Source organism: Glycine soja, chromosome 15 (assembly GCF_004193775.1).
Source record: "Glycine soja cultivar W05 chromosome 15, ASM419377v2, whole genome shotgun sequence".
NCBI lineage: Eukaryota > Viridiplantae > Streptophyta > Magnoliopsida > Fabales > Fabaceae > Glycine > Glycine soja.
In genome coordinates this window covers 8660667-8683984 of record NC_041016.1, presented here as the reverse complement: position 1 = coordinate 8683984, position 23318 = coordinate 8660667, and the positions used below count along the sequence as shown (strand labels likewise).

General features: G+C 33.7%; 4 protein-coding genes across 4 annotated transcripts; 2 read left to right on the top strand and 2 right to left on the bottom strand.

Annotated features, from left to right (window-relative positions):
- The first annotated feature begins 1630 nt into the window (after nucleotides 1–1630).
- LOC114388143 (lysine-specific demethylase JMJ25-like) lies at nucleotides 1631–6251 on the top strand. Its single transcript, XM_028348470.1, has 14 exons — nucleotides 1631–1676; nucleotides 1888–2231; nucleotides 2344–2450; nucleotides 2556–2655; nucleotides 2787–2919; nucleotides 2990–3050; nucleotides 3148–3602; nucleotides 3657–3844; nucleotides 4157–4486; nucleotides 4972–5334; nucleotides 5417–5489; nucleotides 5563–5648; nucleotides 5743–5862; nucleotides 6019–6251. Exons 1-14 carry the CDS (start codon nucleotides 1631–1633, stop codon nucleotides 6088–6090), a joined length of 2478 nt encoding a protein of 825 aa, XP_028204271.1. The 3' UTR covers nucleotides 6091–6251.
- Nucleotides 6252–10071: 3820 nt separating this feature from the next.
- LOC114387778 (probable F-box protein At4g22030) lies at nucleotides 10072–11726 on the bottom strand. The gene has a single exon (XM_028347977.1). It carries the CDS (start codon nucleotides 11608–11610, stop codon nucleotides 10327–10329), a length of 1284 nt encoding a protein of 427 aa, XP_028203778.1. The 5' UTR covers nucleotides 11611–11726; the 3' UTR covers nucleotides 10072–10326.
- Nucleotides 11727–14117: 2391 nt separating this feature from the next.
- On the top strand, nucleotides 14118–19486 carry LOC114386372 (glycosyltransferase BC10-like). The gene is made up of 10 exons (XM_028346374.1): nucleotides 14118–14616; nucleotides 14708–14824; nucleotides 15291–15391; nucleotides 15578–15649; nucleotides 15799–15880; nucleotides 16222–16302; nucleotides 16530–16571; nucleotides 17686–17745; nucleotides 17932–18078; nucleotides 18680–19486. The coding sequence occupies exons 1-10, from the start codon at nucleotides 14365–14367 to the stop codon at nucleotides 18857–18859; spliced, it is 1134 nt and encodes a 377-aa protein (XP_028202175.1). The 5' UTR covers nucleotides 14118–14364; the 3' UTR covers nucleotides 18860–19486.
- Nucleotides 19487–20235: 749 nt separating this feature from the next.
- LOC114386495 lies at nucleotides 20236–22622 on the bottom strand. Its single transcript, XM_028346513.1, has 3 exons — nucleotides 22330–22622; nucleotides 21503–21526; nucleotides 20236–20737 (listed from the first exon to the last, which is right to left on the bottom strand). Exons 1-3 carry the CDS (start codon nucleotides 22511–22513, stop codon nucleotides 20400–20402), a joined length of 546 nt encoding a protein of 181 aa, XP_028202314.1. The 5' UTR covers nucleotides 22514–22622; the 3' UTR covers nucleotides 20236–20399.
- Between the last annotated feature and the right edge of the window lie 696 nt (nucleotides 22623–23318).

Below are 23318 nucleotides of genomic sequence, written 5' to 3'. Positions count from 1 at the left end.
TAGTCCTAAGTATTTGGATCAAATCTCCTATCCAAATGCTGCCTTTAATTCTTGGATTTAATCTTTGTTGCACCTGCATGTATCCACATACAACAACAAATGATTATCATTAGCATATGGGATTTTCTTAATTTAATTAGAGGTCTTAAATTTTGAATATACAGTACTCGAGAAAATAATAAAGTTTTACATAAATGTTATTATTTCATGATAATTAACTAATTATTGCTTGTATATATTGTTTTTTACATCTCATATATATATATATATATATATATATATATATATATATATATATAGTAATAAATAGTTTTTTCTTGATTTAATATCTTATTATGAGATTGGTAAAAAAATCATATTATGAGAGAGATAAATATAAAATCTTTAACATAATTTTAAAACATGCAAGTTTAATAGTGGACGTTTCATATCCATAAAAGAATAATGGAGAAACTTACAAATCAGAAGATATAAAATATTAAAACAATATTGGAGTATATCAGAATCTTTTAGAATTTTAAAATTGCGACGATTACGTTATACATTATAAATTGAATCTGATTAGAGAAGATTTTTCTCTTTTTGATATAGTTATCATTAAATTACAATTAGATTGCCTCTTTCTTCTTAAATAGGTAAACAAACGCAATCGGTGAAGAATGAATTTTGTTTTTTTCTTCTTCTTCTTCATGTTCTGTTTGGATGAGTTACCTGCTACTACTTTTTTTTTTTTTATCTGCTATCAAATTCTCTCCTTCTTTCTGCCACTTTCTCTATCTATATATCATCTCTAGATTCTCCATTGCTGTTTGTTAGCACAGTTCTCATCACCCAAAAATCTTTAATGCAAAATATTGGATTTTATTTTCAAGGTGCAACATTCTCTGGGATTGGATTTTCGTTCATGACAATCAATCAGGTTGGCTTTCTTTGTTTCTGATTTCTTTGTTTGTATGCTTAATTCTGAAATCTTTTGTTTTTCATCATTGTTAATTACTTTTTATTTGTCCCGTGACATTCAAGAATGAAGACACGTGAAGAAGAAGTTAACCTTGTTTATCTGCACTTCGTTCTGCCATCTTTTCGTGAATGCAGTTGAAATCTCACTTTGTTCGTTTGTTTATTTTTAACTATTTTTGGTTACGTGTTGAGTTGACTCGAGTCAACTCATTGTAACTGTTTTGTTTTGGCTTGATTTGAAAGTTTTCTTTTTCTTTATTTTTTATTTTATATTACGGGCTTGATTTGAAAGGTTGTAACTTCTAGCAACTGTATATAAAATACGATGAATATTCATATTACCAACCATGCTGATTCTCTTTCTTCAACTGATTAAAATATTAGCACGTACCACATCATCTCAATGATTTACCAATAAAACATTATCAACATCGATACTCAATAATATTTTAATTTTTCAGAAATTTGCTTTATATTAAGGGTAGGTTACTTTTGATGCTCAAATTCCTATGAATGCGGTTTATGATTGTAGTATCAGTGTGTACAGGTTTTGAATTGATATTTTATACTGGCAGTATATGTTACTCGGACTCTAGAAACTATAGAATCGAAAAAATTGGCATGTTGATGGTTGAATGAGTGATATATTTATCAATTAATCTATGTTACAATGGGGTGTTTGCAATTACCTGATTTTACTTTGTGCACATTCTGCAGTAAGAATCAAAATTGCATTTCCATGACAAGGAAAGTCAAATCATCAGACTGACCATAAGTTGGAGTTCTTAAGGCACTCAAATTCCTTTGGAATTCGAAAGAAACAAAATTATCTATATGCTTATACGAGTCCAAAATCAAGAGAAAAAGACACTATGACCTGTGTAAAGAACAGTACTGCACTAGGAATATAACTTTCTGTTGTGCTAGGAGAACGGTCAAACCAATGTACTGATAACCTTAAATACAAAATCCCAAGACGCCCAAGAGATTTTGAATCTTCAAAGAAGAGAAAGGTTCAAGATACTCACAAACTTGACATTATAAAATCTAAGTCAATGGGGGAAGAAGATATTTTGGTTTGTTCAAAGAGGACTACTGAACTTCCATTTAGGAAAGGACTAGAGGCAAATAAGTGTCTTACTGCATTGAAGAAGAAAAGAATACTTGAAGACGCTATCTTAATTAACAATTTGGAAGATGATAAAGTTTATGTTCCCTCGAAGACATACTCCAGAAGCAAAGCTAGAAAAATGGATGATGTAAAGGTGATTGTTTTTCTTAATGCTTACTCCTTATAATGAAAAAGTTCCGCACTTCATCATAATATTTTTGGTAGGTTGGGCCTTGTATCAAAGTTTAATTAATGTTTACTTGTGTTAACAGGATACGGCTTCCAGAAGATGTCATCAGTGCATGAAAAAGGAAAGAGCAGCATATGTACCTTGTACTAAATGTCGGAAAATGTATTGTATGTGGTGCATCAGGAAATGGTAAACTAGTTTACATCTAAATAATCATTGGAAGAGTGTGTATTTCTTCATGAAATTTATGAGATACCCTTGCAAAAATATAACTATTTCTTGTTTTGCACATAGGTATTCCAATTTGTCAATAGAAGATATTGCACAAGAGTGTCCCTTTTGCCAAAAGAATTGCAATTGCAATGTTTGCTTGAGTTCAAGAGGAATGATTAAGGTTTAGTTGTGTGCTGTCCGGCAAATACCCTTAAATAAATTCCTTCTATAAAATGAAAATGTTACACAGTAGAGTTATAAGTATACTTCTTAATTCTTTATTTTGCCATCTAACTTTATATTTATGTTCAGACGTCAAACAAGTGCATCAGAGATGATGAAAAGGTTCAGTATCTTCAATACACTATTAACCTGCTCCTTCCGTTTATACAACGAGTTTGTGAAGAACAAAGTCAAGAGCTAGAGATTGAAGCTAAAATACAAGGTATTAAGCTTCAGCTTTGAAGTTTTTATTTAACTTTGAAGGCATTAATAACAATAATCCCTCTTGCCAGGAAAATCAAGATCTGAAATTGAGATATCACAAATTCCTTGTGAAAATGAACGTATCTATTGGTATCACATCATTCCTTTGCCTATTATACTAGCTAGCTTGATTCCTTCCATATTTTGTAAGTTTTTTTTATAATTTTTGTTTTTGTTTTTGGAGCAGTGACCATTGTGCTACTTCATTTACTGACCTTTATCGAAGCTGCCCCAAGTGTTCCATTGAAATCTGCCTTAACTGTTGCAAAGAAATACGCAATGGAAGTATATCACCCCGGTCTGAACTGAAGTTTCAATATGTGAATAGAGGCTATGATTATATGCATGGTGGTGATCCTTTACCAGTGTCTTGTGATTTAAGGACTTCAAAAGGTCATAGAGAGATATTTACCAAATGGAGTGCTAACAGTGATGGAAGTATTAGATGTGCTCCAAAAGAAATGGGGGGCTGTGGTGGCTCTGTGTTGGAGCTGAAGCGCTTGTTTCCAAATGGATGGATATCAGACTTAGAAGCCAAAGCTCGTAACATGCTAAAAACTTATTGCAAAACTGAACAAGCAACTCTTCAGAAAGAAGCAACATCAAGTTGCAATTCTATGATAAGAGCAGCTTTTAGAGATGGCACAAATGATAATAACTTATACTGTCCATTGTCAAGTGACCTCATAAATGAAGGACTGTTTCTCTTCCAAAAACATTGGACTAAAGGTGAACCAATTATAGTTCGTGATGTTCTTAACCAGGGGACAGGTCTGAGTTGGGAGCCAATGGTCACATGGCGAGCACTATGTGAAAATGTGGTTCCAGGGATCAGCTCAAATATGTTAGAAGTGACGGCCATTGATTGCTTGGCTAGTTGCGAGGTTTGCTACTATTGTCCCTTTTTAGTTCTTTAATACCATCATTTCCCCACAATATCATTTCCTAATAACTTAAATTGTGCAGGTACAAGGCATATGAGGTGATGTACTGATGTGATATTTCTCTTATATCCAAATGGACAATAGCTATTGATTTCCATTAATCATGTTCTTTTTTTATTCTTTGGAATCCACATATCATAAGCTTCATTTGTCAATTCCTTCTTAATATTAAAGTGCAACATTTTACAATGTTTTCAATGCATGTATAATACAAGAATGTGGACTAACATTCACCCTTCTAAACCTTTACAGGTAGAAATCAACACTCGTACGTTCTTTAAGGGTTACACACAAGGAAGAACATATAGAAATCTCTGGCCAGAGATGCTGAAGCTAAAAGATTGGCCCCCCTCTCATAAGTTTGAAGATCTTTTGCCTCGCCATTATGATGAATTTATCCGTTGCTTGCCATTTCAAGAGTATAGTGACCCTCGAGCTGGAATCCTCAACCTTGCTGTAAAGTTGCCACCCCATGTCCTAAAGCCAGACTTGGGTCCAAAAACATATATTGCATATGGCATTAAAGAAGAGCTTGGCAGGGGAGATTCAGTAACAAAACTTCACTGTGATATGTCTGATGCTGTATGCAACATTATAACCTTATTTTCTATCCAAGCCTAGTTCTTCAAACTCATAACTTACATTCCATTTGTACATTGAAATCAGTATCCTAGTTTTCTTCATGTTGCACATGTGCTTCTTCAAAAATCTTTCTAATTGTGCTTCTTGTATTATGTAGAAAATAAGCATTCCTATGGTTCATAGCTTTACTTTTCATAATGCTTTACCTAGTTTAAAAGGTTGTTTTCATATGGATAGAACTTAAAAGTTTCAGTTTCTTAATGTGTAACCATTCTGTAAGATGAAACAGTGATCATATTCAGTTTGTAGAGAAAGGATGAATTTCTTATTAATTTAATTTGAACTTTTGGTGGAAATTTGGATTATGCAAAATGCAAATATTATGCTCCTCTACAACACAATATACTTTCTTGTTTAGAAATTTCCTCTGTATGTCAAGTATCAAATGGAAATTTCTTCTAATTCTTGTTCAATAATTTTCACAGGTGAATATTTTGACTCACACGGCTGAGGTAACGTTAACTGATGAACAGAACTGTGTTATTTCAAAACTGAAAAAAGCACACATTGCCCAAGATGAGAAAGAGCACTGTGCCCGAGAAAGGGTTGATGAATGCCTGAATGAAGGACCCTGGAAAGACCACAGAGAACAGGAGGATAACAAGTGTCCCGTTGACATCAATGGAAAAATCTTTCCAAATGATATGCCCACAATCTCCAGAGAAACAACAGAAACAGGTGGTGCTCTTTGGGATATCTTTCGGAGAGAGGATACTGATATGTTAGAAGCATATCTAAGGAAACACTCTAAAGAATTTAGGCATACTTATTGTTCTCCAGTTGAACAGGTACTGTTATATTTAATTAGTCTACATTTCTTCTTATCCTTATCATTTATGCTTGAGGCTCATTGATTCCTATGTTGGTTAGGTTGTCCATCCAATTCATGACCAAAGTTTTTACTTGACTTTGGAACACAAGAAGAAGTTGAAGGAGGAGTTTGGTTAGTACAAAGACTTGTAAAGTGTTTGATCAATGCATGCATTTAGTTATTTACATGAATCTTAACTTTTCAGGTGTAGAACCTTGGACTTTTGAGCAGAAACTTGGGGAGGCAGTATTTATTCCTGCTGGATGTCCACACCAAGTCAGGAATCTTAAGGTAAAACATCTCTTGACACACTGGATTGCCTCATATTGTCAACTTCTATAATTGTTTCTGCAACTCTTAAAGCTCCACATTGTAAACCTTGCAGTCATGCACAAAAGTAGCTGCAGACTTCGTGTCCCCAGAAAATGTTCATATGTGCCTGCATTTAACTGAAGAATTCCGTCGTCTTCCCAAGAATCACAAGGCTAGAGAAGACAAACTCGAGGTGATTAATTTTCTTCCAACATGTTTCCTTTTTTTTTTGTTTTCTTCTCTTCCTTTAGATGTTAGCTTCAAACTAATCAAATTGAAAATGAGAATTTAATGTTGGCCAACCTTATAATATGTTTATTTATGGAGGGTTTATCTTTTGATGAAACAGATAAAGAAGATGATCGTCTATGCTGTTGACCACGCTGTCAAAGAATTAGAAGCTTTAGTTAGATGTTCTTGAGGGGATCCCATGCGGCTTCAATCAAGCTGACTCATTTTACCATGATAACTGCTACGATTCTTTTGCGTGATAGTTTAAATTTTGTTTTGAGAGAAATTTTTGTGAAGTTGTAACTTTTTTTTGCTATTCAGCCAATACATATTTGTGTATAGTCTAATGACTTTTTTCACATGCCTCGCATAAATAAAATTTTCATCATTTATGCTTTTATCTTTTTCTGTACACTGCCATGGTTCTGACTTGCGTTCTCGTGCTGTGTCCAAACTGGTCAGTGCACGTAACTTCTGCATAAGTTTTAGTATAAATTTTCACATTTTTGTAATAAGATAAATGCACACATGGGCCAAGATCCCCTGATCTTAAATAAAGAACATCACAATATCATACTATGAGACAATATATAAAAATTAAATGAAATGTACTGTAGACAAATAATGGTCAAGTCTATCGAACAAAGTTAGTGTTTCAAGCTAAACTATGTTTCTATTAGGTATGCCAATTCTTCCCGCAACTCGAGAATCCCCGCGGGGACTCTCCCATTTGGAGCCCTACGATTGAAGAAAAATTTCTCGCGGGGATGAGGATGAAAAACCCTCCCGCAGCGAGACGAGGACTATGTTTTTTACCCCGCAGGGTCCTCATATCCCCACATATATAGAATTTTACTTATATATCCTCAAAAATTATAATATTTATAACATAAATATAAAGGTTAATATAGTATTTTACTAGTAAAAAAAATACAAAATAAAATTATCATATATATAAATAATATCTCACAAGTCACAAAGACATAAGCATTACCTAAACCTTAAAACGCCGCATAAAACATTCAGATTTCGTTCCTTAATTTCCTTCTTCACCTTTGTTCCTTCTTTACTGTTTCACCTTCGTTCCTTCTTCACTTCTTCACCGTTCGTTTGACCGTTTCGCACTGTCTTCATCCTCTTCACTTCTTTGTTTCTTTACCGTTCGTTTCACCGTTCCTTCTTCGCCATTCGTTTCATTGTTCCTTCTTCCCTGTTCGTTTCAGCCGTGAACTCGTGGAAGCTTTCGTTGCACATTTTTCTTCTTCGAGTCGCACCGTGCATTTTTGGATTTCGCAACTTCGAATTGTTCTTTCTCTATTGTATGTTCTTCCTCTGTTTTATTTATTTATTTATTTTTGTTGTATTTTCAATTCTTTGTTCAGCTACTAGCTTATTGTGATGTTTTGGTTTGGTTGATTCATTAAGTTTAAAATTTGTAATCTAGCAATAAGAGTCAGATTTGTGCATTTACAATTTTACATGACTCATATTTGTAAATTTTGTTACTTGTTTGTTGTACAGAAAATGGATATGCCTATTGATCCATCCGTTAATAGTATTGCTCCATTAGAAACACAACAAATTGCTAATGATGCACAAAGCAATCCGATGGAAGAAGCAGAAAATTCTCCAAATATAGAAGAAGTTGAAAGAAGTCCAAATAAAAGAGGATTAACTTCAGCTGCTTGGACCCACTTCAAAAGAAAGAAAATAGAGGGAAAATGGAAAGTTATATGTAAATATTGTGAAAAGAAACTTGGTGGTGATACAAGATCAGGTATGAAGCATTTGCACGACCACATTAGAACCTGTAAGCTTTGAACAGTGAGGGGTCCAAAGCAATCAATACTAAAAACTCTTCAACAATCATCATCTTCAGTAAGAGATAGAGTCAAATCTATTTTAAGTGAAAACTATACCTTTAATCAAGATGCTGCTAGGATGGAATTGACAAAGATGATTGCATTGCATGAATACCCTCTTGCTATGATTAATCACATTGGGTTTCGAAGGTTTTCTAATGTTGTCCAACCTTTGTTCAAAGTAATATCCCGTAATACATTGAAGCTGGATATACTAAAGTTCTATGAGAGTGAAAGGGCCAAAACTATGAAGTTAATTCAAAAAAATTCAAGTCGCATAGCTATATCAACGGACATGTGGACTGCATCGAATCAAAACAAAGGCTATATGACTATTACAACCCATTTCATTGATAACAATTGGAATTTGCAAAGTCGGCTTATGAGGTAAATAAGCATTCACTTGAAAGTTTTATGATTTTAATTTTATATAATTGGTAATATGTATAGTTATAGTAACATGTATTCATAGAACTTGGTTTTAAGATGAATAATTATTTTATTTTAGGTTTATTTATGTTCCTGCACCGCATAGTGTTGAAGTTCTTGCAGAGATTATAATTGAACATTTTTTTGAATGGAATCTAGATAGAAAGGTATCTACAATAACTGTTGATAATTGTAGTACTAATGATGCAATGATTCCTAAAATTCTTAGCAAGTTTGGATGTAGTTCATTTATTTTGGAAGGGACTTACTTCCATATGCAGTGTTGTGCCCATATTTTAAACTTGATTGTGAAGGATGGAATGTCAATTATCCATGATTCCATTGAGAAGATTAGGGATAGTGTCAATGCAGAAACAAGCATTAAATAAGTTGAATTTCATCTAGTTCTACAATCCATCCTAAGAGGGAAGAAAAATTTATTGAGGCTTGTGAACAATTGGAAATTCCTTATTCAAAGAAACTTAGGATGGATTGCAGAACTAGATGAAATTCAACTTATTTAATGCTTGTTTCTGCATTGACATATCTTGAAGTTTTCAAGCGTTTGACTCAAGGAGAGCCTCAATATAAGTCATTGCCAAGTGATGATGATTGGAAAATGGCAACTGAAATTTGTGAGAAGTTGGAAATCTTTTATAAAGTTACTGAGTTATCTTCGGGTACACAATATCCAACTTCAAATGTTTATTTTTCAAAAATGTGTGAAATTCGATTGACTTTGAATGAATGGATTTTTTCTTCTAATAGCACCATTCAAGGTATGGCTGACAGTATGATTCCCAAGTTTAAGAAGCATTGGGGCATGATCAATGGGGTGATGACAATAGGGGTTATTTTGGACCCTAGGTTGAAAATGAAGTTGCTAAATTATTTTTTCCCTCTCATGTATGGAAGTGAAAGCAAAAATTAATTGAATAAGGTGACAAAATTATTAGAAGATTTGGTTTCTAAATATCAATCTAGGAAAAAGAGGACTACTTCTATTTTCACTTCATCTTTAATAGTGTCTAGTTTGGATAGTAATGGTGGAAAGGTTGATTGGAGTTCTGACTTTTTAAAATATGTTCAAGAAACTTCTTCTGATGATTGTGTTAAATCTGAATTGGATTTATACTTGAAGGAGCTTGTATTGTTTAATCAATCAAATATTAGTAACTTTAACATGTTGGGATATTGGAAAAATATTGGAGTCAAGTATCTTACTTTGCAAAGGATTGCTAAAGACTTTCTAGCTATTCTTATCTCGACGGTTGCTTCAGAGCCTGCATTTAACCTTGGTGGACAGTTTTTGACTCCACATCGTAGCAAATTAAATGAAGACATTGTTAGGCATTTATGTGCTCTCAAGATTGATTGCATAATGAGATTGAAAGTAATAAATTTAATTTTACTTGTAAATTTTTCTTCTAAGCAATTAATTTATTTTAATGATTGTATAATTGTGTCATTAGGTTCCTTAAAATCAAAGATGGAATTTTGCTCAATAATTGACGATGCAGACACAACAACGCCAACGATATGAAAATTTTATTATATCAATTCATGACTTTTTATATTTTCTAAACACATATTTACATGTTTCATTGTTTAGATTTGATGTTGAAAATGTTTCATTGCATTTGGATGGAAGTATGAAAACTTGATTTAGTATAATGATGTTAATTTATTGTATGAACACTTGTAATGTTGTGCTAGTTTTATTGTGTAATAGTATAACATTAATGTGTACTTAGATATTTTTTGAATGTTTTTATGCTTATGTGATTTTATTACTATTATTATTGATTTATTTTTGTATTTTTAGTCATGTTTTAAACTTAGAATTAAACCTTAAATTTATTATTGTTGAAAAATTGAGATAAAATAAAATAATTGTATTTCTTTAATAATTTTTGACATTTTTTAATGTAAAACTGGGTCTTGCAGAATTGGAACAGGGTAAAAAATAGCTCCATTAAAAAATCAGAGACTCGAAGGAGGGTAAGGTTCGGGACAGGAAGTGGGGGAGTACTCCCCGCCCCCGCCCCGTGAGAATGCCATGTCTAGTTTCTACTTATAAGAAAACTATGAATTCTAAATACCCTTGCTGTTCCCCATTCCAACACGTAATTTGACTAGAAGAGCTTGCTTGCAAATTCATCCATGTCAATGCCTTCCCTACGGCAGGAAGCAGACTTAGAGGCAAGCTTTCTCAGCTGCAAACCACTTCTTCCCAATTGCATTGCCACCTTGTTCTCAAACACCTCTCCATTTTCTCTTTTCTCCACATCCTTCTCTTCGAGTGTTGCCTCAACCGTCTCTTCCAATAGACGCAAGAATCCTCCACAGTATCTATACATTTCAAACACCATACCCACTTGCCCACCATGCTCAAAGGAATTCACCACAGCAGCCAGTGACCCAGCCAAAAGGGTCACCAAATATGCCCATGAGCACGACCTAATATTGTCCACAAACACAGAACCAATTGTTGCAATGCCCATAAGCAAAGATCCTAGAATGGCCAAACTCTTGTTGATCCTCAACACCATGTTTCCTAACCTCTCATAGTCCTCAAAATCTTCTCTTTTTGTCACTTCAACAACCTCCCTCAGTTCCATTTCTAGCTCTTCACTCCATCCATTCACTAACTCTTCTTCGATTTTCTCACTCTTTGGTTTTCCTTCATGGGGTTGTGAAGTCTTATTAGGCCACCAAACAACAGGCTCAAATTTTTCAGGGAATTTCTCAAGCATGGCTCCTCCCAAGAGGGGAAGTGGGTAAGCTCTATCAACAGCCAAAACCTTCTCTATCACATCATTCACATCTTCCTCTGTAGGATTCCGAAGAGCAATGGTAGTTTCTATTTTGGTCTTCAGGCACTTAAACAATCTCGTTGCGTTTCGTTGTTCCTCAGCTAGTTGTGATGGTTGGATCTTGTTCATCACTACTAGTAACCCTGTGGCAGCACAAAACAAGAGCGTGGATGATAGTTTAAGAGCCAACAGTGGTGCACCTGAACCTGGACACGTGGCAGCAAGACCAGACATTGTTGCGGCAGTGAGAGTGATCATGTTGATGGAGTTCAACAGAAGGGTGTTCCAATTGTCACGTTGTTCCCCAACGTTGTGGTGCATTTCGACCCTGTCCGTTACCAACTCTAAAATTGTATAGATTTTTGTCTTGGTGTGGAGAATATTGAGATTATGTATATCTTCATCATGCAATATTTTTGGTGTGACATTCACTTCAAGCGGGTTTGTGTCTATGGAATTGTTGGTTTCATGAAACGAATTTTTGGTTGATATTTTTGGAACTAATAAAGGCATTCGTCTGGATTTTGAGGCATTGATAGGAAAATGTTTTCTCTTTAAGGAAAAAGAAGATAGACATATAGATGAGATTTGTAAGGAGGCCATGGTATTAGACTAACAATGGAATGAAGGTTTTTGGGTTGGATATGAAATTAAGAACTGGGTGGTGGCTTGATTTTTTATACATGTTAAGGTTCTAAACCAAAACTGAAGGCAAGGGAAGGGGTCGTGAAATATCGAGGACTTGGCCATTTTTCTGACCCTTTCCCTGTTTTATAGCTTTCCCACTTCAGTAATCTCTTTCCATTGGTTAGTTCCCTTTGGGGTGTCAAAATACCACACACATTAGTTATTAGTAATGGTTGCTTACTTGGTTACTTGCAAAAACAAACTATATATGCGACGTGATCAACATTAGGAAAGTGGCAATATACCTTCTGTTCTTTACTCATTCTTCTTTTAGTTTCAGTCAGAACGGAAGTGTCAAGTTGGTTTAGATTAGAATATGACTAACTGAAAGTAGTAATTTTAACGAGCAGATCAAAACTCAACAACCTACTACAACGAGTAGAGTGTTACATATACTCTAAAAAACTGGCAACAAGAATAAGAATTTATCAACAATTTTTTATTTTAATTGTTTAGGTACAAATGGGATTTTCTATGCTTTGGGGTCAAGGTTCAAAATGGATTTTATATGTTTGAAAATGTCAATTAACTCAAAGTCTATAATTTTCCACGTTTTTCTTTACCGGCCTATTATTTTCCACGTGTTTATACTTGAAGACTTATCTGCACTAAATTTAATTTAATTATTTAATTTATCTAAATTAAATTTATGTTTAAAAACAGTTTATATAAATGCTCAAGAAATCATTGCTTGGCTTTTAGTTTTTAATTTTCTACTTGAAGCAACATGTTGGTGGGTCTGGTCTGATGTTTGCTGGGCTCATTAGTTGCTGTACTATTATGATCGGTAGAATGTTGAATGGAGCCCATGCTATTTGCACCCATTTCTGTTTTTTCCTTTCACACTCCTATTTTTTAATATCGAAGACATATGTATTTATGGTTTACAACAACTCATACACCATACTTAATCAATTAAATTAGATCTTTTTAGCTTTTTAATATTTTTCAAAATACATCTTCTCTTTCACGTTCACCTTCATGGATCAAAATTAATTTCTATAATATAGTTTTGTTCTATAGTAAATTACACTCATACTTCCCCAATTTTCTTTAAATTTTGTTTGTTACCCCTCATTTTGTACCCTTAAAAAGAAATTGTCCTTATTTAAATGGCGTTAGATAACTGTAACTCTTAAGTGGACTATTCCCTCTAATCATAGTCATTCAGGGGCTTCTTGTGTTAATAGATTGCAAATTATTTTGAATTTTTGTGTTAATTTAACGTTAGTTTGTACTTTGTAGACAAAGGAAAAAAAGAAGGCGGCATTTTTAGAACAAATTTTGATAAAAACTCACACACATCACATGGAGTGTTTCGGTTAAGTATATAGACGACGTTTGGGTCAAATGGGAACATAGTAAAACATGTCTTCTCTTCAAAAAAAGTAAAACATGTCTTAAACAATTATGGAAGTTTTTATAGGTGTGAAAAAAAGGGATATCAGGTGATATTTGAATTAAAAGATTACATTATGAAAAATTTAACGAATAAAAAAAAACTACTTTACAGAAATTAGTTTCCGTAATGTATAAAAAATAAATTCTACAAAACTAGTTTTCATTATGTAAAATCTATGAAAATTAGTTTTCGATGGTCCTTGGTCCATATCTTCTTCTCCTTTCTCCTTCTAGTGTCTGTTTTTCTCCACCATGCACCATCACCACCCACTGGTTTCCTTGTTATCGTTTTTCTCTTTCTCCATGTCCTTCTCAATCTTTCTCCTTGGCATAAAAAATAATTTCAATGCATTAATAATTATAAACAAGGTATAGTTAAAAAAAATTATGAATTTAGTCTTAAATTCATAAAATCAAGAATTTTTTTCACAAAACTAAAATATTAAAACATCTATAGTTTTATAACGGAAGGGGTAATTACAATAAAACCCTTTCAATATACTTTTTCTACTACGGTAATCGTTTTATCAAACATACAAAAACAAGTATTTTTAGAGAAAAAAATTGTCTTAAATTTTAAACAAATTATTACAACAACTTTTATCTCTTAAACAATTCATCTAGGATTCAAATCCTAATTAATTCTTGAAATAAATCGTATTAGGTGAGAAATATTTTACTGCTCTCACTATCTCGATAAAAATTAATCACGATGAAACTTCTTCTTACCAATATCATAATTAAAAAAATATTAAACTTTTTGTAACATGTCATGAATAATTTTGTAACCGATTTAAAAAAATATCATATGTGCATATGATTGGTATAAAAAATCATTATAACATTTTTATATTTAGGAGAGGAAGAAAAATGTATTTTAACTTTTTTTTTCTTTGGCGAAATTGGAAATACAGCACGGTTTACTTACAGTGCTTGCAGAAGAAGAAAAAATGATTTTCTTATTGTGAAGAAAAAGAAAACGGCGTTGAGTATTCGTTAGGTAATGTTTACACAAAAAGAAGGCCGGCGGGGCGGTGGCGCGTTCACGTGCTGACGTGCAAAATATTGATTCGGGGTGGTGCGGTGGGACCCAGAATGACGAGGCTAGTCTCCGTGAAAATGGAGAGAGGCAAATTAATTATTCAAGTGAGTTACTACTTGTCTGCAGCTGCATGTGCACACTCTTCTGTTTCAAGCTCAAGCTCTTCTTAAACGTCTTATGCATAATAACAATTTCTACTACCACAACAGTTAGCTTAGGAGGGAGCAATGGCTTCTATGGCGAGAGGCGCCAAGAGACGCCACGCTGTAATAAGTAAAAAAATGCTCATCCTCTTCTCCGCTTCCCTCTCATGCGTCGTCGTTTTGGTTATTTTTTCTCTCTTCAGATTCCACTCTCCCAAACCCCCAATTTCAATTTCAATTTCTCGCGTCGTCTTCGATGGCCCTCCCAAGATCGCTTTCTTGTTCCTCGTTCGCCGCAACCTCCCTCTCGATTTCCTCTGGGACGCTTTCTTCCAGGTTTCGCATCCTCCTTCTCTGATATCCTGCTAATCGGAAGTTTTGGGAATAATAATGAATATCTAAGCTCAAAGGTTTCTATTTTTGGCAGAACGGTGACGTTTCGAGATTCTCTATTTACGTTCATTCGGCGCCGGGGTTTGTGTTGGATGAGTCAACCACCAGGTCACAACTCTTCTACGGTCGACAAATCAGTAACAGCATTCAGGTGAGATTTTGTTGTTGAGAAAACGATGCCAACTTGTTCATCAACTTACTTTCCTTTTTCAAATTGTTGAAAAGAGTAAAAATGTTACTTCTATAATAAGGTTTTGCTTCGTGTCCCGTCAAGATAGGTGAAAGGGGATGTGCTTTTATATCGTCTTCTCCATCAAGGGCGAATTTTTTTGGTGCTGAAATTGACACCATGAACCTTTATATATATATAGGCCAAATCGCCCAAAACGTAACTTGTAATAATAAATGCCATTGGGGTGATGGTATTATTCTGTAATAATCTGGTAATTTTATTTTTAGATACTTTCTTTTTTGGCTAGGATTTAAGCCTTTAGCATGATATGTGCATGCAAATGTGGTTGAGCATAAAATTGTAATACTGTTATGCTTTGCAGTTTGTTCTGTATTTGAACATGTTTTATTTCTTGCTTATATGAATTCAGTGTTGCATTTTTCAGGTTTTATGGGGAGAATCAAGTATGATTCAGGCTGAAAGATTGTTACTAGCAGCAGCTTTAGAGGACCATGCAAATCAAAGATTTGTTCTTCTCTCGGATAGGTTGGTGTTTTCAAGTCTTGTTGTATTAGCTCAAGTTTCTGTTAGGAGTTGTTCTTTCTCTGTTTCTGTTCCATTGTTGTCTTTTGTCATTCCTTTTTTAAGAAAGGGAGGGGTGGGGCTTGGTATTTGCTTGTGCAAAATTACTTGCCGATGGCAAGAATCTGAGTTTCTGTTTTCCATGTGCAGCTGTGTTCCTCTGTACAACTTTTCCTACGTGTACAATTATCTCATGGTTTCTCCAAGGAGTTTCGTGGACAGGTAGAAGAAGGCTTTGGTTCTTGAGGTGCTTAGCACTAATTCTTTGTTGAATGTTCAATTGTAATCAGTTTAGACTTGCATTGTCTTTTTCAGTTTTGTGAAAAGGATATGCTTTAAAGGTGGAATAAACTAGTTTGCTTATATTGCAGTTTTCTTGATGCAAAGGAGGGCCGCTACAACCCAAAAATGTCAACTAAAATACCAAGGGAAAAATGGCGTAAAGGGTCACAGGTCATTTTTCTTTTTTTTTTGCCATACCTCAATATTGTTCTTTCCAATCATACATTGATTTTAATCTGTTGATCAAATGGTGCTTAATAGAATGTTTTCTTATGCAATCTCTTAGAACCTACTGGTTAGATGTAGCCTTTTTCTTGTAAACACATAATTTTAGCTTGAAGGAGAAGCATCAATTTGGCTAGCCACACTGTAAAAGCTAGATAACTAGATACAGTGGAACCATTTTTGAATTGTTAATTGTTAGAAAGTACCAGAAACTTACCAGTTCTTAAAAATTTTAACATTTGTTTCTAGAAATTATGTCTTAATTTGAATTTATTTTGAATTCCCAGTGGATCACTGTTGTTCGTAAGCATGCAGAAGTGATTGTAGATGATGATGTTATCTTTTCTGTCTTTAAGAAATATTGTAAGGTATGTAATCGATCACAAGTTAGTTTAGCTACAATTTCAGATTCTGATACTCCTGTATTGATTTGATTTACTAAAGTTGGTTGGTATTTATATGAAAGTAGTCATAGAATTCAAAATTGAATGCTTTAGCATACAATACTATACAAGACTGTGCTAAATACTAACTGTAAGTCTGTAATGTGTTAATAATTAATAAAAACATGTCTAATATTCTTCTCACTTGACAGAGACGTCCACCAATTGATACAAGCAAGGGAAAGCTGAATCTGGTAAGTCTTCTAATTTTAGTTTTCTATTTTTATGTTGTTACTGATGTTATCCTAATCTGTTATACATAATAGTGGTGCACGTTCTTTGCTTTTGAGTGGAAAATTTTAATTCAAGGCAGGCTAGGTAGTTTAAGTTATGTTGATTGTGTTTATAGTTCCAAATAATTGTAACTGTCTAATGGAATCTTGGTAATCATGGTCAAGCAATAATGGGTTTAATACTGATGTAACATTAGAAAAAGGCTTTGAATTGAGAACTCAAAATCATATATATTTGGGAAAACAGCGTTCTTGGGGCATGTGTTCTGACTGAGTAATGCATAATAAACATTTAGTCCAAGCTTTGTCAATTTTCTATCTCAATCATTAGTTGCTGTGTATAGCCGTGTAGAGTATGTCTTATACTAGTAGCATAGTTCTGATTCTGAAAACTGGACAAGTTGGTCTGAAGGGTTGAACCAGAAAAGTGGATCACTGGCAGTCAGGTCATGCTTCCAGATTAACTAAGAACCACAATACTGAAAACTGGCTTTGAAAGTAGTAAACTGGGGAGACTTCCCTTTATTGGTTCAATGACTGGTATGGTCTTCAAAACCTTGGTATGGAGTGAGGACGTGTCTGTAATTTACTAGTTAGTGAAATTCTTCTGAAAAAATATATTTCAAAACACATTGGGAAATTTGATTATTAGTACTAGGAGTTCGTAGGTTCCCGTTTACTCTTTTTCTAATAGCAACTGATTTTTTTAAGTAATAGTTGTTAAAGATCTAGATGTGAGATTCGAAATTTGACGAGTGATTATTTAAGCATTATCGGAAATTGCTATTTAAATTATCCCTGTTTGCTCCCCTCTATTATTTTTCCTTTTATTTACATCTGATTTGCAAAGTATGTTCTGGTGGTTACTCTTCAATCCCATCGAACAACTGTTGAATGTGTCTTTTTTCTTATCTTCAACAATATAATTTATGAAGTATGATGAGAACCTAATGTTGTTTACAGTGATAACTGATAATATTGTGATGCTACTCAGTACTCATTTTATAATATAGCTTTCTTTTCTTTTCTTTTTCAATACTGATAATTTCTTGCTATGGTTTTGGTGCAAGTGCAGAAACTTCAGAAGCAGCACAATTGTATTCCAGATGAACACTATGTGCAGACATTGCTTGCAGTAAGATACTGAGACATTTATTCCATCATTAATCTATGTTTTTTGGGGGGATTCTTCAATCCTATTTATTCGTGCTTTTGCTTTATTGACAATAAAATGTTGTCATTGATGAGCAGTAACTTTTTAAGGGTTAATTTGCATGGATATTGTTTGTAATCTTAATATGCATTTCTCTTCTCTTTATAGATGCATGACCTTGAAGGTGAACTTGAACGTAGAACACTGACCTATACCCTATGGAACCAGTCTACAACAAAAATGGAGAATAAAGGCTGGCATCCTATTACTTTCGGCTATTCAAATGCTAGCCCTCAAAGGATAAAGGAAATAAAGGTTTTCTTCTGATGCCTCATACTTGACTTGAGCATAGATTTAACCATTTGTGGGTTGGATAAATGAGAAGGGTCAAGATTTTTTCCCCCTTTTGGAGAGGGGGGAAGACAAAAAGGAGGATTCAGTTAATGAAATCCTAACGTCTTTCATTGTTCTGCCACAAACTGTGGATTGGAATTGGGATGGTTGAAAACTGTTATTGAAGTAAATAGAACTTTCTTGAAATTAGTCTTGGAAATGCTTGCTTTGGATGGCATGGTTGATCCTATATCATGGTACAATTTATATTGTAATCAAACTCTCACCTTTCATGACAAGATTGAAGTGCCCTGATTTCTGGGTTGAAAACCTATAATGGTTTTGTTTAAAGACTTGAATAATGGCTCATAAATGAAAATAATGAAAAATGATTGCTCTCTATTTTACTGCTTTTTGGGAAATAATTCCCGAGTCCTCTTTTATCTTTTGTGGTTGAAGGTAGATTTTGTCGCTTATATTTTTGCTAGTGATTTTTTTTTTGTGAAGTTTTGTTGAAGTGATTATTACATGCTTTAATGCAACTAGTTCTGTCTCATTACTTTTTTTTTTTCTTTTTAAACAGGGCATCAACCATGTTTATTATGAGACTGAGTACCGGATAGAATGGTGTCATACCAATTCCACATCCGTTCCGTGCTTTTTGTTTGCTAGGAAATTCTCTCAGGGAGCTGCTATGCGCTTGCTGAGCCAGGAAGTTGTTAACCACTTTGAAGTTTCTGCACTGTTAGCCACTCCCACATGACTTTGAAGCTCCTCTCTTTAGCCTATACTGATTACTCACTAACCTACGTAGACATATACTTCAGACGTCAAATGGGATTACTACAAAGCTTCGATCGGCATACTCCACACAAAGATTTTGATGGGATTACTATACAGCATACTCCACACAAACAGATTTTCAAGACAAAAATTGGGCAAGTAGCTGCCGATTGGATGTTATGAGCTGATAGGACCATTTTATCTGGCTTAGTGAGAGGGCTTATACAGTATACCACAATTTTAAAACAATAATCACACGAAATAGCAACTTATAATATAGAAAGAGGGGAAATCTGGAAATTTTATTTTGGATAGTTGGAATTCTCATGGCAGATTGAAAATAAGGCTCTCTTCCTTCCCTCTCCTTGGCCATCAATGTCCAAGAGGGGAAGGTCTTGCTAGGGACATGCTTGCCAAACCATGACACTGGGGTCGTGTGGTGTCTTCTGAACCCTCATCCCTAATGTTAGGGCCATGGAATTCACCCTATGTGCCATGTCACGTTAGTATGGGTATTTTTTTCTTCCGAACTGTTCAGGGTAGGGGCCGTTCGGATTGACTCAAATGTGATACTCAAATCACATCAATTAAATTGGTTTCATGCATATTTGTTTGCGCTTTTTCTGCATCTTTTAGAGGATCTAACGTGAAAAAAGTATTAAAAGTATAAAAACTAATGATCTGAATCAAATAAATTCAATTTTGTTAAGTTGGCTGAATAAGATATATCAGTGTAAATCTTCTAACATTGTCCTCTTCTCATGAATAAAAATAAATAAATTTAATTTTAAATTGAATTAGTTTGGTTTGAATTTGTTTTTTCTAAACAAAAATAACTTGATTAAATTAAATATGATGAATTTGAATCATAATTCATTAACGCCCTTCCAGAAATGGAGATTTATTTACTGACTAAAGTAATCCACTTTCTTTCCGCATAAATCTTTAATTAATCACTCTTCCTTTCTCTTTTATCATTTTTTTTTCCAAAAACACTGCTGAAGAATCTTATGATATCAAGTCTCAATCGTCCTGCATCCAACTAAAAATGCATTTTAAGCATAAATAGGGGAATCATGTGCAGTGCCTAGTCACTCTGGATAAAAATATTCCTTTCTTAACACTAAAATGTTTACGAGCCCAATTTAAAATGAGCAACATTTCATAAGCCTTGATGGCTTGTCTTTAAAGAGGAATATGACTTTTTCAAGCTGCTTTGTCTTTATAGAGGAATTGTGAGTAAGCATGCATACAAAACGCGTAACGGAACACACATGCCGGGCAACTTTCTTCAAACACAAGACAACAAGCAAATTGTTTGTTATATTATATATTGTCAAGTGTTAACCACTGCTAATCAATGTCTGTGAGTGCTAACTTAAGAATTAGATGGCTTAATTGTCTAACGTAAAACCAAAAGTAATCTTGTGTATTTATTTTTCAATAAACAATATATCAAGTAAACACAATAATAAATAATAAAAAAATAGAAGAATGAAGGAACTACTACTGGGGCTCTTCTATCCTACTGAAAAACGTGCTCGAGCTTTCTTTGAAGCATCTTTGTTCCATCCTCTTTGGCGAGCCCTAAGCTCCCACAAAGCAGTTTCTTTCATCTGATTTTCAAGTGCTGCCTCAGCTCTTTCCCTGGCCTGCTCACATGTCTCCATCCCTGAATTGCACTTGTCAGCCTCCTTTTGATACTGTGATGCTAATTTCTTAGCCTCTAAAAGTTTTGTGTCCACACTTCTTTGTTTTTCCTCAGCTTCAGCTTCCTTTTGCTTTACTTCTTCGGCTAAAAGATCTGTAAAACTCTTCCCCACCTCTTCACTCACCTCTGGGTCCTGTCTCATGCAATCTACAACATACAAATGCTAAATAAAATCTCAAATTGTCCAGGATCAAGGGTACCATAATTTGGATTCATTAATTCCTCCAAAAAATGTATAAGTTCCCCCTATGTCAGACTAATATGTAAACATTAGGCTCTTAGTTGGTATTTGTGTTTTGAACTATTGTTTGCCCTTTTGCCATTAAACAAGTGTTTTGATTTGGTATGACAAATGTGTGGATTTATATCTTGGGTTCAAATCATTTTAGAGAAATGCTAGCACACTCTCTCAACATTCTTTAACACTTTGTACGATTGATTAAAATTTATTAGAAATCATCAAAAGAGTTTCATTTTTCATTTAATGATTCTCTCTGTTGGTTTAGAAGTAAAATTCATTGAAATTAGTGATCTCTAATAAATTTCAACTGATGACAAAAAGAGTATAAGAAAGAGAGCACTGGAGAAAGAGTGACTAATATTTCTCATCATTTTATCTAAAACTAGATCTAAACTAGCTATTAAGTCTTGGGTGTGAGGAACCAATATCTTGTTCTCCTTTTTTCCCCCTAGTTATTAAAAAACAACATCAGCAAAAATAACTGACAGGTAAGAAAGAAAGTGTTATTTTTTCACTTCTACTTCCTCCAATGTGTTATTTTCCCTTTTAATGTTAAAAACTATCATTCAAAAAGTGGGAGAGGATTAGATATATGCATACTTAAACCAAAGAGTATATATAATCATGAACTTGTACATTTCTCTAGTGTACTAAAGGGGAGAAGAACTAACCTATAATGGAATTGTTGGTCAATCCTGCATAAACAAGCAGACCACGTTAGCAATCAGAAATCGATGTCAGAGCACAAGAAACAACATCTACAAAGACCTTGTCAACTGTCCTTTTTTTCCATTGCATGACCACAGATTCTGTTTTAATAAAGTTCAATAATTCATCACACTATTTGATTGGCCAATCTATTAATCAAACTACTAGGCCTTGCAAGTAATGTTTATCGGAATATACAGTAAATAACCCATCTACCAGACTCAGAATGCATTTAAATGATGAAGGAAACAACACTTGCATAACAATTTGATCACATGGTGTTTCAATTTTCACATTGTAAAGGTAACCAAAAAAGAATCTTCCTAGATGAAATTTACAAGAGTGTAATAACACATGGTTAGACGTCTGTTCGGTTTTTCTTTAATATTAATGTTAAATTGAGGAGTGCTAGCAACATATTTATTACTATTTGTTAAAATTTATGGAAAACTAAAAAATCATAAATGAGACCATAAAAAAGTGAGACTCACAAAATTTTGTTATGTTCAATAAGTTTTAATCAATAAAAAAAGTGTGTTTAAAAGACTATCTCAAATTTCTTCTCTTTTTTTCCTTCACATTGATCGTCTCTAATGGGTAATCAAACACATCTTATGTTTTCTAAAAACACAACATGGCCAACAGTTGTTGGAGGAAATTTTGTGTATATATAATTCTGAATCAGACATCATCACTTTTAATTCTCTATATGTCAATTCTTAAACACAAACTGATTAAAAAGAATAAGGCAATTTAATGGTAAAAAAGTGAATTAGAAAGAGATAGATACCTTCGGGGAGAGTAAGAAGGGGTTGAAGAGAGCAATCACAGTGACAAGGAGGACAAGGATAAGAGGTGGCATTGAGGGTCTCATTGAGATGCCAATACAAGGGTCGTCCTGCAATGTAAGCGACAATAAAGACTCCCACAATCCATATGAGCAATTTGAACACCTTTTGCTGCCTCCTATTCATTGTTTTCTGGATGCGGAACAGGATCTTGCAATGAGAATAACAACAATTAATTAATTGGTTAAGGTTTTGCTTCAAGATTCGCTTATCTGTCTCACTCTAGCCTAGGGGAAGAACTGCACCCTCATTTTGTTAATTTACGTGTGTTCTCTTACGTCCCATATTATAGTACATACTTCCATATATACCCTCTTCCCTTATTTTCAGTCATTTTATTGTTAATTAATCAATGAAAAAACAGGTGATGCACAGTCACAAATATCATCGGTGAATTTTACAATAATTATCTTAAAAGCTATAATAATACTAATTTCTTATTTACTGATACCATGAAGATTGAAGAGCGTGTGAGCTCATGGCAGTTCTGTTTCATAGCAAGCTTTATATATATATACGACTAACTTTTTTGCAGTTTAATTTGAACGTGATATTTGAAACTATATATAATTCTTTTTATTTCTTATTTTTAATTTTTATATACATATATCTCGAAAATATATTTTTAAAATTAAAGTAGATGGCAAAAGTTCGTCTACTTTAGTTGTAAAAAAAAAGATTTTCCAACTTATTTGACACAATCATACACTTTATTAATCTTGTTTCATTTTTTGTTTTAATAATTAAAATAATATGGGTAGAAGAGGTGAACTATTTGGAGATTTTGAATAAAAGAATTTTTATTTTTTTTCATGTACTACTTGAAAAATAAAATGCATAACCAGATTTTATAACAAAGTCATTTAATTAAAGGGTGGTTATTTCACTTATGATCACAAAAAAAAATATCACTTTCATATTAAATACAATT

What these genes read in the sequence shown, in the direction of transcription:
- LOC114387778 (XM_028347977.1), bottom strand. Translation starts at nt 11,610, where the DNA reads ATGGCCTCCTTACAAATCTCATCTATATGTCTATCTTCTTTTTCCTTA.
- LOC114386495 (XM_028346513.1), bottom strand. Translation starts at nt 22,513, where the DNA reads ATGAATAGGAGGCAGCAAAAGGTGTTCAAATTGCTCATATGGATTGTG. An exon ending in CCTTCTTACTCTCCCCGAAG is followed by an intron (nt 21,527 to 22,329) that starts GTATCTATCTCT and finishes TTGTTTATGCAG; the next exon opens with GATTGACCAACAATTCCATT. An exon ending in GACCAACAATTCCATTATAG is followed by an intron (nt 20,738 to 21,502) that starts GTTAGTTCTTCT and finishes TGTATGTTGTAG; the next exon opens with ATTGCATGAGACAGGACCCA.
- LOC114386372 (XM_028346374.1), top strand. Translation starts at nt 14,365, where the DNA reads ATGGCTTCTATGGCGAGAGGCGCCAAGAGACGCCACGCTGTAATAAGT. An exon ending in TCTGGGACGCTTTCTTCCAG is followed by an intron (nt 14,617 to 14,707) that starts GTTTCGCATCCT and finishes TATTTTTGGCAG; the next exon opens with AACGGTGACGTTTCGAGATT. An exon ending in ATGTGCAGACATTGCTTGCA is followed by an intron (nt 17,746 to 17,931) that starts GTAAGATACTGA and finishes TTCTCTTTATAG; the next exon opens with ATGCATGACCTTGAAGGTGA.
- LOC114388143 (XM_028348470.1), top strand. Translation starts at nt 1,631, where the DNA reads ATGGGGTGTTTGCAATTACCTGATTTTACTTTGTGCACATTCTGCA. An exon ending in GATTGAAGCTAAAATACAAG is followed by an intron (nt 2,920 to 2,989) that starts GTATTAAGCTTC and finishes CCCTCTTGCCAG; the next exon opens with GAAAATCAAGATCTGAAATT. An exon ending in CTAGAGAAGACAAACTCGAG is followed by an intron (nt 5,863 to 6,018) that starts GTGATTAATTTT and finishes TTGATGAAACAG; the next exon opens with ATAAAGAAGATGATCGTCTA.